The sequence below is a fragment of the Aulonocara stuartgranti genome, assembly GCF_965226115.1.
Source record: "Aulonocara stuartgranti genome assembly, chromosome: 11".
NCBI classification, from domain to species: Eukaryota; Metazoa; Chordata; class Actinopteri; order Cichliformes; family Cichlidae; genus Aulonocara; species Aulonocara stuartgranti.
In genome coordinates this window covers 16,278,626-16,289,819 of record NC_138947.1, presented here as the reverse complement: position 1 = coordinate 16,289,819, position 11,194 = coordinate 16,278,626, and the positions used below count along the sequence as shown (strand labels likewise).

The 11,194-nt window shown below is 40.4% G+C and overlaps 2 protein-coding genes across 8 annotated transcripts; both read right to left on the bottom strand.

Annotated features, from left to right (window-relative positions):
- Window positions 1-567: 567 nt before the first annotated feature.
- On the bottom strand, window positions 568-3,789 carry LOC309717238 (C-X-C chemokine receptor type 3-like). Of its 5 annotated transcripts, none has more exons than XM_082551662.1 (3): window positions 3,762-3,789; window positions 2,092-2,460; window positions 568-1,761 (listed from the first exon to the last, which is right to left on the bottom strand). In XM_082551662.1, exons 2-3 carry the CDS (start codon window positions 2,449-2,451, stop codon window positions 1,015-1,017), a joined length of 1,107 nt encoding a protein of 368 aa, XP_082407788.1. In that variant the 5' UTR covers window positions 2,452-2,460; window positions 3,762-3,789; the 3' UTR covers window positions 568-1,014. The 5 variants fall into 5 exon arrangements, with proteins under 5 accessions (XP_082407788.1, XP_082407785.1, XP_082407786.1 ...); XM_082551659.1 differs by lacking the exon at window positions 3,762-3,789 and adding an exon at window positions 3,362-3,609; XM_082551660.1 differs by lacking the exon at window positions 3,762-3,789 and adding an exon at window positions 3,468-3,608.
- Window positions 3,790-5,959: 2,170 nt separating this feature from the next.
- Window positions 5,960-10,373, bottom strand: LOC309717233 (C-X-C chemokine receptor type 3-like). 3 transcript variants are annotated; one of them, XM_082551649.1, is made up of 4 exons: window positions 10,100-10,371; window positions 9,846-10,001; window positions 8,797-9,231; window positions 5,960-8,532 (listed from the first exon to the last, which is right to left on the bottom strand). In XM_082551649.1, exons 3-4 carry the CDS (start codon window positions 9,226-9,228, stop codon window positions 7,783-7,785), a joined length of 1,182 nt encoding a protein of 393 aa, XP_082407775.1. In that variant the 5' UTR covers window positions 9,229-9,231; window positions 9,846-10,001; window positions 10,100-10,371; the 3' UTR covers window positions 5,960-7,782. The 3 variants fall into 3 exon arrangements, with proteins under 3 accessions (XP_082407775.1, XP_082407773.1, XP_082407774.1); XM_082551647.1 differs by lacking the exon at window positions 9,846-10,001 and having other exon boundaries at window positions 10,073-10,373; XM_082551648.1 differs by lacking the exon at window positions 9,846-10,001.
- Between the last annotated feature and the right edge of the window lie 821 nt (window positions 10,374-11,194).

The following is an 11,194-nucleotide window of genomic DNA, read 5'->3' as shown; positions in this document are numbered from 1 at the left end:
TTTCAGAAGAACACTCAGTACCGAAAGTACATTTATTTCTGAACATAGTTACATTTCTCAAGATTGTTAGGATTTGAAACCAGGCAAGCATGGCAGGTCACGACGTGCTGAGCAGTGTGAAAGCATAAAACCACAGGCTTTTGTGTGTGTGTGCAGCACAACACAGACTATTATCATCACAATAAGTTTTTATCTTCTCTAACGTGCGTTCTTCTCCCACATACTGGTCTGCTGGTTTTCTGTCAGCTGGCTCTGTTCACAAAGCCTCACACAGTTCTTCCTACTAAACACAGACACGTCTTCAGATGACTGTAAATAGAAAGCTACGAAAAGGGTGCAGCACCCCTCCTCCACCGCGCTCTGTCACCTGACTGATGACATCACCACTTTTTTCTTTTCTTCCTGTGTCACATTTGTACATTCCCAGAAACAATGATTTTTTAAGTTAAGTAAACTGGCTTGAGGGGAAATTCCTTAACTGCAAAGCAATCACACGCTGACATGTCATTACGCAATCTCGGGATTTACTGCTTCAAGACAAGTCAAAGAGAGCACAAGAGAGAAAGCTTAAACACCGAATTGTTTTAATGGTGTTAAAGTTATAAACTGTTTGGGACTGTTTAACATACGATGTCAATAACACTGCCAAAGGTAACAACTTGCATTACACTGAATTTCAAAGATTATGATATTAGCTTTACGAAAACTGTGTTGAAAACTGTTAATTGGCAACACAAATGTTTTACTAATCATAAAAAACTAAATACCTTTATTTTAAATAATTCAAAAATAAAATACAGACATCCGTTTTAACCCTTTTGGGTGAGCATATATCACCATGATGCATGTGTGGAATGTGAGAGTCATTTTTATATATAAAAATCTGCTTGTCAGTTACGCAGAAACAAGTCCTCCACCCCATCAACTCATGACATGAAACTGAATTCACTTCGTCTCAGGAGTGTAAAGTTGCTCATCTCACACTTGAGTCGCAAGAGAGTATGTTCATCTTCACTAAGCTAACGGATTCTCTGCATCCGTCATCTGTTCCAGCTCTTGCTGTTGATCCTGACCGTGATCAGGCTGCTGTCTCTGCCCTACACCAAGATCCCAGAGTGAGCCTTTTGGTTCAGTTTTATTACATCTCAGCATGGCCAGTAAGTGTTGCCTGAAGTTTCCACACAGGCCGAGATACAGCAGAGGCCTCAGGCTGGCGTGAAGGCAGCCTAACGCAGAGGTGCCCATAAGAAGTATTTTTAGTGAACCTTCAGAGCTTTTATGTAAATCATCAGGATGTTTCTGAAGTCTGTTCTGGACAGTGTCCAAAAAAAATATGAAGTTGTACGGCATCCAACACACACAGAATACGACCACCAGAGGCAGGATGACGGTGACATTTCTCTGCCTTCGGGCCCCATTAGAGCTGCACTGCCGCCATAGCATATGTGAGAAGATCATCAGCATGAATGCAGGTAGCACCAAGCCAAATATGTGGTGGAACAGGCGTGACCACAACTGCCAGTCAGTTCCAGATTGAGGGTAGATGTGAACACATGTTTTCTCTTCTGTGGAGTCCTTTTTAGCCCCTGGGGAAATCCAGTCAGGTACGGTGAGGATGACAGAGATAAGCCAGACTGACAGGCAGCTGATGTGAACAAAGAAGGGCTTCTCGTGGGAATACAACTGGATGCCATGGATGGCAGAGAGGTAGTTTTGAAGACTGATGCAAAACAGCAGAAAGATTCCACAGTAGTAGTTGAGCTAGAAGAAGACAGGGAGAACTTTTAGCGTAAGACACAAACCTCTAACTTCTATAAAAATTACACTTCATTTCTTCCCTTTCACATCTGTCCTACTCTAAACTGCTGTTCTAAGCTTGTTCTCTTCCTTAAAAATGTTAAATACTCAGTGGATGTCACTGTCATCCTGTTGAGTACAATGACTCTGTTCTGCATGTTCTGCCAAGAAACTAAATTCAGCAGAAAAATGATGGAGTACAGCAAAACAAAAAAAACTTTCTCACAGCTTCACTGAAAATGTCTTGCTTTTATTTTCAGTCTCTATCTGATCCATACAACATCTAGTCCTTACCTTGAAAACGACTCCAAAGATCTGGCTGAAAATGCCCAAGGACCAGTCACAAGGCTGACTTGTCTGTGCAGCCCAGAAGGGCAGCATTAACAGGAGGAGGATGTCCGCGATACTCAGGTGGAGAATAAAGGTGTCCGATATGCTCCACAGTCTCCTCTTTTGAACCAGAACTGTCAGGAGAATAATATTTCCCAGGATTCCAACAACAAACACTATGGAGTACAGAGCAGGGACCCACACTGCCTCACTGCCTCTTTTCACAAAAGACTCATCCCCTGGATACTCATACTCATAGTCCTCCTCAAGAAATGTGTCATTCTCTTTAAATATTCCATCGAGATCCACATCTAGATCACCCATGTTCGTGAACTGTGAAGACAAAAATGTTGAAACACTGAGACCAGACAAAAATGCTGCAGTGCCTCAGAAGCTCTATGTCAGAATAGATTCCTCTCTTTCTTTCTCTCTGGGTAAAAGTCATGTTAGTTCCCTGAAATTTCCCGTTGGTAAACCCAGCTTATAGTAAATGCACAAACATACAACAACTCACATGTTGTGATGTAGCAATTGTGGGGCTGACAAACGGAAAGTACAGTTCTCCTTAGTCACTCACACACACACACACACACACACACACACACACACACACACACACACACACACACACACACATTTTAATCTATAAAACTGCCTCCCAGCTTTGCTTTTTACCGTTGTTAAAATAAAGCTTCTACAAAACCAGAAGAGTCAAGAGTTAAGGATAGGGAACGCTAAGTTTGCGCACACAGTTATTGCAAACAGAAAGTAGACAGAATTATCAGTAACTTTCATGGCTGCCAGTAAAATGTTCATATGTTAAAATACATATTGTAGGAGGGCTGATATATGCAAATAAATGTACGTACTTCACATAAAGAGCTTCGGCTGTAGAGTTTGAGCAGCTTTCTGCGCGCTGTAGGTCGATGTTACTAAAAACAGGACCCGCACATAGCCTACCGCTTCAACCTCGGGTCACTCAGTTTTATAGGGTGACTACCGGTCGGGTGTTTTTGGAGGGAGCACAGACGAACTCCCGCAGCTGTCCGACGCCTGTCAAGTACAACTGAAAAAGGCGCGATAGCGTTCTTTACAGCTACCAAACACAGTTAAATTATAGAACCATGAAACTGTAATTACAGAACAATACGCTGAAAGTAGATCCACAAACATAAGCGCTCCGGCGAGCAGACGTAACTTAGAAGGAGGCGGTGAAAAAAAAAGCTGAGCTCACCACAGTAGTTCGCTTATCGGAGACACGCCCCGCACACAAACTGCTACCTTTAAACGTGTCACGCACATAAAGGAATTATAAACATTTTAATTTTTACTCCACTGACTTGTTTTGGTTCATCACACGTCACCTCGCTCGCAAATTGCCACTTCAGTCAAATAATACAATACACGAAAATACAATATTTTATTTTTCAAAATAAAATACTGCATAATAATTACACTACAGCGGATACGACTGAAAATCCAAAAGAAAGAGAATTTAAGAAAAAGACTAGGCTCTGTGGTTTTGCGGCGCTCAGACAGACACCTTCCAGTGGCGACACTGGCTAATTCTCTGTGACCTCCGTGTTTAATGTGGAAAAACAGGTGGTTTGTTTTGAAGGTGGCCCCCAACTCACTTCCGTGTCTCGCCTTTAGACGTCTGGCTTGATTCGGACTTCTGAAAAGAAGGAAACAAAACAGACAAAGCGTCGCATAAATAGCTGCTAAACTAGAGGGAGCTGTTGAGATTGTGAGATGGGTTGGCCGGCTGGAGTTACCTAACTCCACTCATAAAGTGATGATGTTGCTATTTAAACAAACCTACGAGTGTAGCAGATAATTAGAATGAAGTAGAGAGCTAAATATCAAAATGATGCCAATCTAACTTTAATTGTGAAAGAGACACTAATGTAAGTTTCATATTAGTTATTTTAATTAAACTGATTTTTAACATGACCTGCTCAAAAGTCGTTTACCGCAGTCTGTGGCCAAGACGAATGCTCCATTGCAATCAAACGATGCGTGATGATGTGCATGTGGCGTTCCATACATGTAAGTACGTATGTAGTATCATGGTCTTTACAGGATTTATATCTGACTTTGCTATTTTGACACAAAGGTCTGTTTTTTTTCTAAAAGAAAGGTCCTAAACAGGAATCCCAGCTTAACTGTAAATATTAAGTTTAACTCAATGCAGCACTCAGTGTGTTTCATCTCAGTTGTTCAATGTGTGGTCCTTTGTCTTCTTAACTTTATAGTGGCTTCTGAGAATAAATTATGCTCACATTTATTATCCTCTGAAACCCAGAATTTAATTTTTGTCCTCTGTTGGGGACATTTATATGATTTATGAGTCCTGCTGCACTGTCAATGTGATATCTAGGGCTTTCAATTAACAACACATTTGTGGGGGTTGAGCTAACAGACTACATAGACTTTCTTTTCAAAAGGATGGGAATTGCAGCATGCACATTTTATGTCCAGATGGGAAACAGATACCTTGTTTTGCTGATATTATGATTCTATTGCCAAAACTCAAATTGTTTCAATTTGAAACTCTTAGTGGTTATGTGTAGGATTTCAGAAATGTACCACCATTTCCAACCTATATGTCCTCACTTCAGAAAGCAGAGGGCAGGGTGAAGCAGATTTTACTTGAAAGTGTGGAAGGGAAGTCAGACTCACTGCTGTCATGAGGTAGAGGAAGGCAAGACATTAGAACAGGAAGGTGAAAGCTCAGAGGAAGACATATAAGCTTTTAAGGTGCCTTAGCATGAACAATGTGCTGCCACCCATACCATCCATAATAACAAGTATTAATTGTACGGCTCACATGGCATCACATGGCATCTTTCTTTGCCTTTAGACAACAATTCTGATGGCAAAAGAGCCAAACGGGACAGGCCAAAAAAAAAAAAAAAAAATTGTACGGCTCACATGCACGCATACGCAGGCACGTGCGCGCGCGCGCGCACACACACACGCTTTCTTTATCCTTTTTGATTAATAGGATATATGATAAAAATGCTTTGAATTGTGAGCCTCCCGTCTTTGTCAGTTAACTTTCAACAACACTTAAACCGGATTGACTCCCTGCACAGGTCAGTGCGTATATGCCAGTTGAGAAACCAAATTTCACAACTTCAGAGCCCTAGCTTGTACACCACTTCTTACCCACAATGGACTTTGGAGGCCATCGTGTTCCCTCTTTTCAGGCTCAAAAGCTGGTACGTCCTCGTCTGAGCCTTTACTTTCTTACTGTAATGTTTGACCCTCCTCCACCTCGTTTGTATGACTACACTTTCACCATTCTAAGTAAAAGAGTAAGGAAATCCCCTCAAAAATAATTTGAGGTGTAAGAAAATGACATAATTCTGTAATCAAGCCAGAACTGATGTCAGCTACAAGGTACAGAAGATTTAAAAAAAATAACAACCTCTTCTGAGGTTTCTCTTTCCATCATCATACCCAGAACATCTCAGCTCCAAACTTTGTGTCAGGGAGTTTTTTTTACACTATATATGGTATTTTCCCACACTCTTATTTCCTAAAGGGCCATAACAGCAAGTGTATCTGCGTATTTGATATGGCTGTTTTTTGTTTTTGTTTTTAAACTTGTTTGTTTTGTTTAAATGCCAAATACCCTGATGCACTTGTCCCATCGTGTCTAGGCATGGGACAGTACCAACCTGGGGCTCTTTTGCACGCATGCAATTTTCTAAAATAAAAAATTCACCAAGAAAAACAAAGAGCTTTACTTTGTTTCCAGCTAAAAGAACACAGTTTTATCAGGCTGGTTGTGGACCCTGAAAAGAAATACACATTACACATTGAACATTATGTATCCTTTTCCTTTTATTTCACAATTATTATTATTTGATACATTTTGGTATATAGAAAATAATTAACATCAAAGCATATCTGCAGAAGATATAAGACATATATTAGAGACACAGAAAGAATCTTGACAGTGCATTCTGAAGGAAATGGTGGCAGGTGTGATGCTAAAAGTAGAGCCACTTTGCAGCGTGCAAACACAGCTACGACAGCTACCTTCCCTGACTTATAGCTTCTCTGAGGTTATCTTAAACAAGAATGTAGGGTTGTAAAACACAAAGCACATAACAGCGTTTCCACTTACTTTAAGTGACATAATAATAATAATAATAATAATAATGCATGTAATTTGAAAATGCCATTATTGATCTAAAAGGTGTTTTGGTTGTATGTTAGTGAGTTTCTGAATCTTAATTTGCTGAGCTGTAAAAAACAAAACAAACAAACAAACAAACAAACAAAACCCCAAACAAACAAAAGACTTAACACTTTAAAAAAATATAAAATCTTAGAAATGTGCACTGTAATATGTGCAAAATTAGAAAAAATGTTTTAGACATAAGCACACATTTTGAGCAAAAATCTGCTATGTAAACAAAAGAAAAGTAAACATTTTAAATGCAAACTTATTTTATTGCTAGTCAGGTTAAAGACTATTCCACTATAATTCTTTTTAAAATATTTGTGAATCAGTTTTAAGCATAAGACACATTTAGAGCAGGATTAAAATCTGCCAACAAAAACAAACAACACTACATGCTGCTGTCATCCGGTCTCCTGTCTGGACATTCCCAGTACTCATGCTACAACAGTGAAATGAAGATGTAAAAATACTGGCGACTATCAGTGCTGCCCCTCAGGCTCCATGACAGGAGGACCAACACAAAGACGGACAACAAACAGAAACAATCTGAGGACTTAAATACACCAGATTAGGAGAGGATGGACAACAGGTGGAAAGACATCAGGAACAAATCTGACAAAACAAGGGAAGCCAAACTGAACATAACACACATGAGATAAGGTACTGTCAAAATAAAACAACAAGTGACACTCACATAGAGACCCAGGCAAGAACATGTAAGCAAAGGGAGACGAAACTCAGAGACACGACTAGGGAGACACAGAACGAGGGTGAGAGAGTGAGGGACAGAGAGGGTGAGGGAAACCAGACACACACACAGATGCCCACATGCCTGTGGAAACGGGCAAATAAACAAGACAAGACAGACTCCACTGGGTGGCAAAATGACACAGGAGATACTGAGGAGGACACGCAGAGGCAATACCAAGGCAAACAGGACCCGAAAGGAAAAAAAAAAAATCAATAGACATCAGGGCTTCAAACTGAACATAAGAATAGCAATAACTCTATAAAGAAAGAACAAGACCAAACACTGCAAAAACACATTCTACAAAATACGTCATGGACCTAAATAAACTCAAAGCTGTGGGTCAATGAACCAGTACCATGACAGTAACATCATCATGATCACATCTGAGCTTTCTCACGAAAGAGTATGTTTCTCTGTTCATCTTCCCTAAACTGACTGGTTCTCTACACCCATCATCTGTTTCAGCTCGTCGTCTTCATCATACAGATACTTACAGATATCTACTTTTAACCCTTTTGGGTGAGCATATGTCACTATGATGCATGTGTGGAATGTGAGAGTCATTTTTATATATAAACATCTGTTTGTCAGTTACACAGAATAACATCCTCCAGCCCTTGAACTCATGACATGAAACTGAATTCACTTCCTCTCAGGAGTGTAAAGTTGTTCTACTTACATCTGAGTCAAAATCTGTTCATCTTCACTAAGCTAACAGATTCTCTACAGCCATCATCCGTTCCAGCTCTTCCTGTTGATCCTGACCGTGATCAGGCTGCTGTCTCTGGCCTACACCAAGATCCCAGAGTGAGCCTTTTGGTTCAGTTTTACTACATCTCAGCATGGCCAGTAAGTGTTGCCTGAAGTTTCCACACAGGCCGAGATACAGCAGAGGCCTCAGGCTGGCGTGAAGGCAGCCTAACGCAGAGGTGACCGTGAGAAGGGTTTTTAGTGAACTTTCAGAACCTTCCTGTGAATCATTAGGAGGATCCCGAAGTCTGTTCTGGAGAGTGTCCAAAACAAGTATGAAGTTGTACGGCATCCAACACAGACAGAATACGACCACCAGAGACAGGATGACAGTGACATTTCTTGGGACTGGGAGGCCATTACAGCTGCACTGCCGCCGTAGCATATGTGAGCAAAAGATCATCAACATGAGTCCAGGTAGCACCAAGCCAAATATGTGGTGGAGCAGGCGTGACCACAACTGCCAGTCAGTTCCAGATTGAGGGTAGATATTAACACAAGTATTAACTTCTGTGTAATTATTTTTACCCACCAGGAAAATCCAGTCAGGTGCAGTGAGGAGGACAGAGATAAGCCAGACTGACAGGCAGCTGATGTGAACTAACCAGTGCCTCCCGTGGGAATATAACTGGATGCCATGGATGGCAGAGAGGTAGTTTTGAAGACTGATGCAAACCAGCAGAAAGATCCCACAATAGTAGTTGAGCTAGAAGAAGACAGGGAGAACTTTTAGTGTAAGACACAAACCTCTAACATCTATAAAAATTACACTTCATTTCTTCCCTTTCACATCTGTCCTACTCTAAACTGCTGTTCTAAGCTTGTTCTCTTCCATATAAATTTTAAATACTCAGTGGATGTCACTGTCATCCTGTTGAGTACAATGACTCTGTTCAGCTTTCTCACAGCTTCACTGAAAATGTCTTGTTTTCACTTTCAGTCTCTGTTTCACACAACATCTGGTCCTTACCTTGAAAACGACCCCAAAGACCCGGCTGAAAATCCCCCAAAACGAGTCACAAAGCTGAGTTGTCTGTGCAGCCCAGAAGGGCAGCATCAACAGGAGGAGGATGTCCATAAAACTCAGGTGGAGAATAAAGGTGTCCGATAGGCTCCACTGTCTCCTTTTTTGAACCAGAACTCTCAGGAGAATAATATTTCCCAGGATTCCAACAAAAAACACTACAGCATACAGAGCAGGGACCCACACTGCCTCACTGCCTCTTTCCACAGGAACATTATCCACTGTGCTGTTAAACACTGTAAACACTGTAGTGTTATTCACTGTATTCGCTGCATCGTAATCATAATCATAATCACGGGTGTTGTTCCTGCCATATTCCAAATAGTCATCAGACTTTAAGATTCCGTCGGTTTCCACATGCAGCTGTGCCATGTCCATATACTGTGGAGACATAAACAGGACAGAAGAAAATACATCAGTGCCACCCACACTGCCTCACTGCCTCTTTTCACAAAAGGCTCATCTGATAGTGATAGTTAATGTTAGGGTCATAGTCAATTCCACTGTTCACATCCAGACCATCTGTACTCATATTCGTGTTCTGGTGAACCAAAACAAAAAGTCAAAACACAGAGAGAAGATAAAAGCGCTGCAGTGCCTCAAAAGCTGTATGTCAGAATAGATTCCTCTGTCTCTCGTTCTGTGTGATGTACAGTACTCAGTTGTCGCTCCCCCCCTTTCTCTCTCTCTCTCTGTCTCACACACACACACACACACACACACACACACACACACTTAAAATCTACAAGAAAGTCTCGCAGCTTTGTTATTAAGTGATGTTGAAATGGACAGTCAGGAGTTAAAGATTAGGAACGTTAAGCCAGCCAACACAGTTTTTGCAAGCTGATACAAAAAGAAACTGAAAGGGACATGCCTGATAATTATCAGCAGCTTCAATTGCTGCAAGAAAATGTGCGTAACGTTAAAACACTTCACAAAAGTCAAAATATATTCATATTGCATGAGGGCTAATCTATGCAAACAAATGCACTTACGTCACATAAAGAGCTTCAGCTGCAGAGTTTGGGAAGCTTTTTCAGGTGAAGAGATACATTATTTCTCTGAAATCTCTTAAGAAGCTGCGTTTGCGCTCAAAATTTAGGAATCATAAAACTGTAATACAGAAAACTCGCACGTGCTGAGTACTCAATCTATAAAAAACAAGGGTCATGGTAAACGAGACGATAAGAAAAGCTGAGCTCAGCAAAGAATCTTCACTCACAATCATGCAGACGATGCGGACTCGTACCTTAAAGCCTCTCATGCACAGAAAGGACTTATAAACACCTTAACTTCTATTCCACTGGGATATTGTGGTTCATCACGCCTCACCTCGTTGTTTTTCACAATAAAATATTGCATTATAACAATTTAACTGCAACAGATAGGCCTACGACTAAAAATCTCAAAGAAAGATGCGTTTTCAAAAAGACGAGGCTCTGCGGTTTAGTAGCGCTTATACAGACGCGTTACACTGGCTCAGCCTCTGTGACATCCGGCTTTAATAAGAAAAAACAGGTGGTTTGTTTCGAAAAACCACGTAACGTCACTTCCGTGTTACTAGTTTATATGCCTGGCTTGATCCACTAGATTTCAGCAAACAAAGATAATCGAATAAAGAGCTACTAAACTAGAGGGAGCTGTTGATATTGTGATATTGTGAGATGGGGTGGGCAGTTGGGAGATCTAACTAGACACAAGAAATCATAAATAAGAAAAGTCCTAAGGAAACACTGGCTCAAAGACATCTGTTAATAAAGTAATTATCATAAATCAGTTATCATTTGATTTATTTGGGCACTTATCTTGAAGTATTATTTAAATTCAACCTTAAATAATGGCCATCGACAAAAAAAGCATGTTAGGGACCCCTTAAAAAGTCTGCAGACTTTGTCCTTTGAACTTCTCTTATAGATTTCATTTCAGGAATTATTAGGTAGTCATTATAATGTCTCTGGAACTTTTTGATGTACTTCAAAGTATTTTTATTTAGTTTAAAACACTTTTAAGTCAGATATTTTAGACCTGACAACCGTCATGATATGCGTGAAGTTGTTGTTTAAGGTGCAGTTCATGTGGAAGCCACAGGAGGGTGGTGTTGAGCGCATAATAAAAAGTGATGGCAAAACCTAAAAGACTGTCATGTCTGCTCCCTGAAGCAATATCGTAACAGCAACTACATGCAGATTTTTTTAAAATAAATATTTTCCATACAAATTACGATGTTATTAAACGGAATAAACCAGGTCTTTTTAAACCTTTCTGGATTGTTACTTCTTCTATTAACTGCTCTTTGGAGTTTGAATCATTTCTTTCATGAACTATGTGAGGCAGAAAGACGTTA

Excerpts from the sequence above, each read along its gene's own strand:
- LOC309717238 (XM_082551662.1), bottom strand. The coding sequence starts at position 2,451 with ATGGGTGATCTAGATGTGGATCTCGATGGAATATTTAAAGAGAATGAC. Across the intron at positions 1,762-2,091 it reads TCTTTGGAGTCGTTTTCAAG|CTCAACTACTACTGTGGAAT; the intron begins GTAAGGACTAGA and ends GTCTTCTTCTAG.
- LOC309717233 (XM_082551647.1), bottom strand. The coding sequence starts at position 10,114 with ATGAGAGGCTTTAAGGTACGAGTCCGCATCGTCTGCATGATT. Across the intron at positions 9,232-10,072 it reads TCCGCATCGTCTGCATGATT|TATATGGACATGGCACAGCT; the intron begins GTGAGTGAAGAT and ends ATGTCTCCACAG. Across the intron at positions 8,533-8,796 it reads TCTTTGGGGTCGTTTTCAAG|CTCAACTACTATTGTGGGAT; the intron begins GTAAGGACCAGA and ends GTCTTCTTCTAG.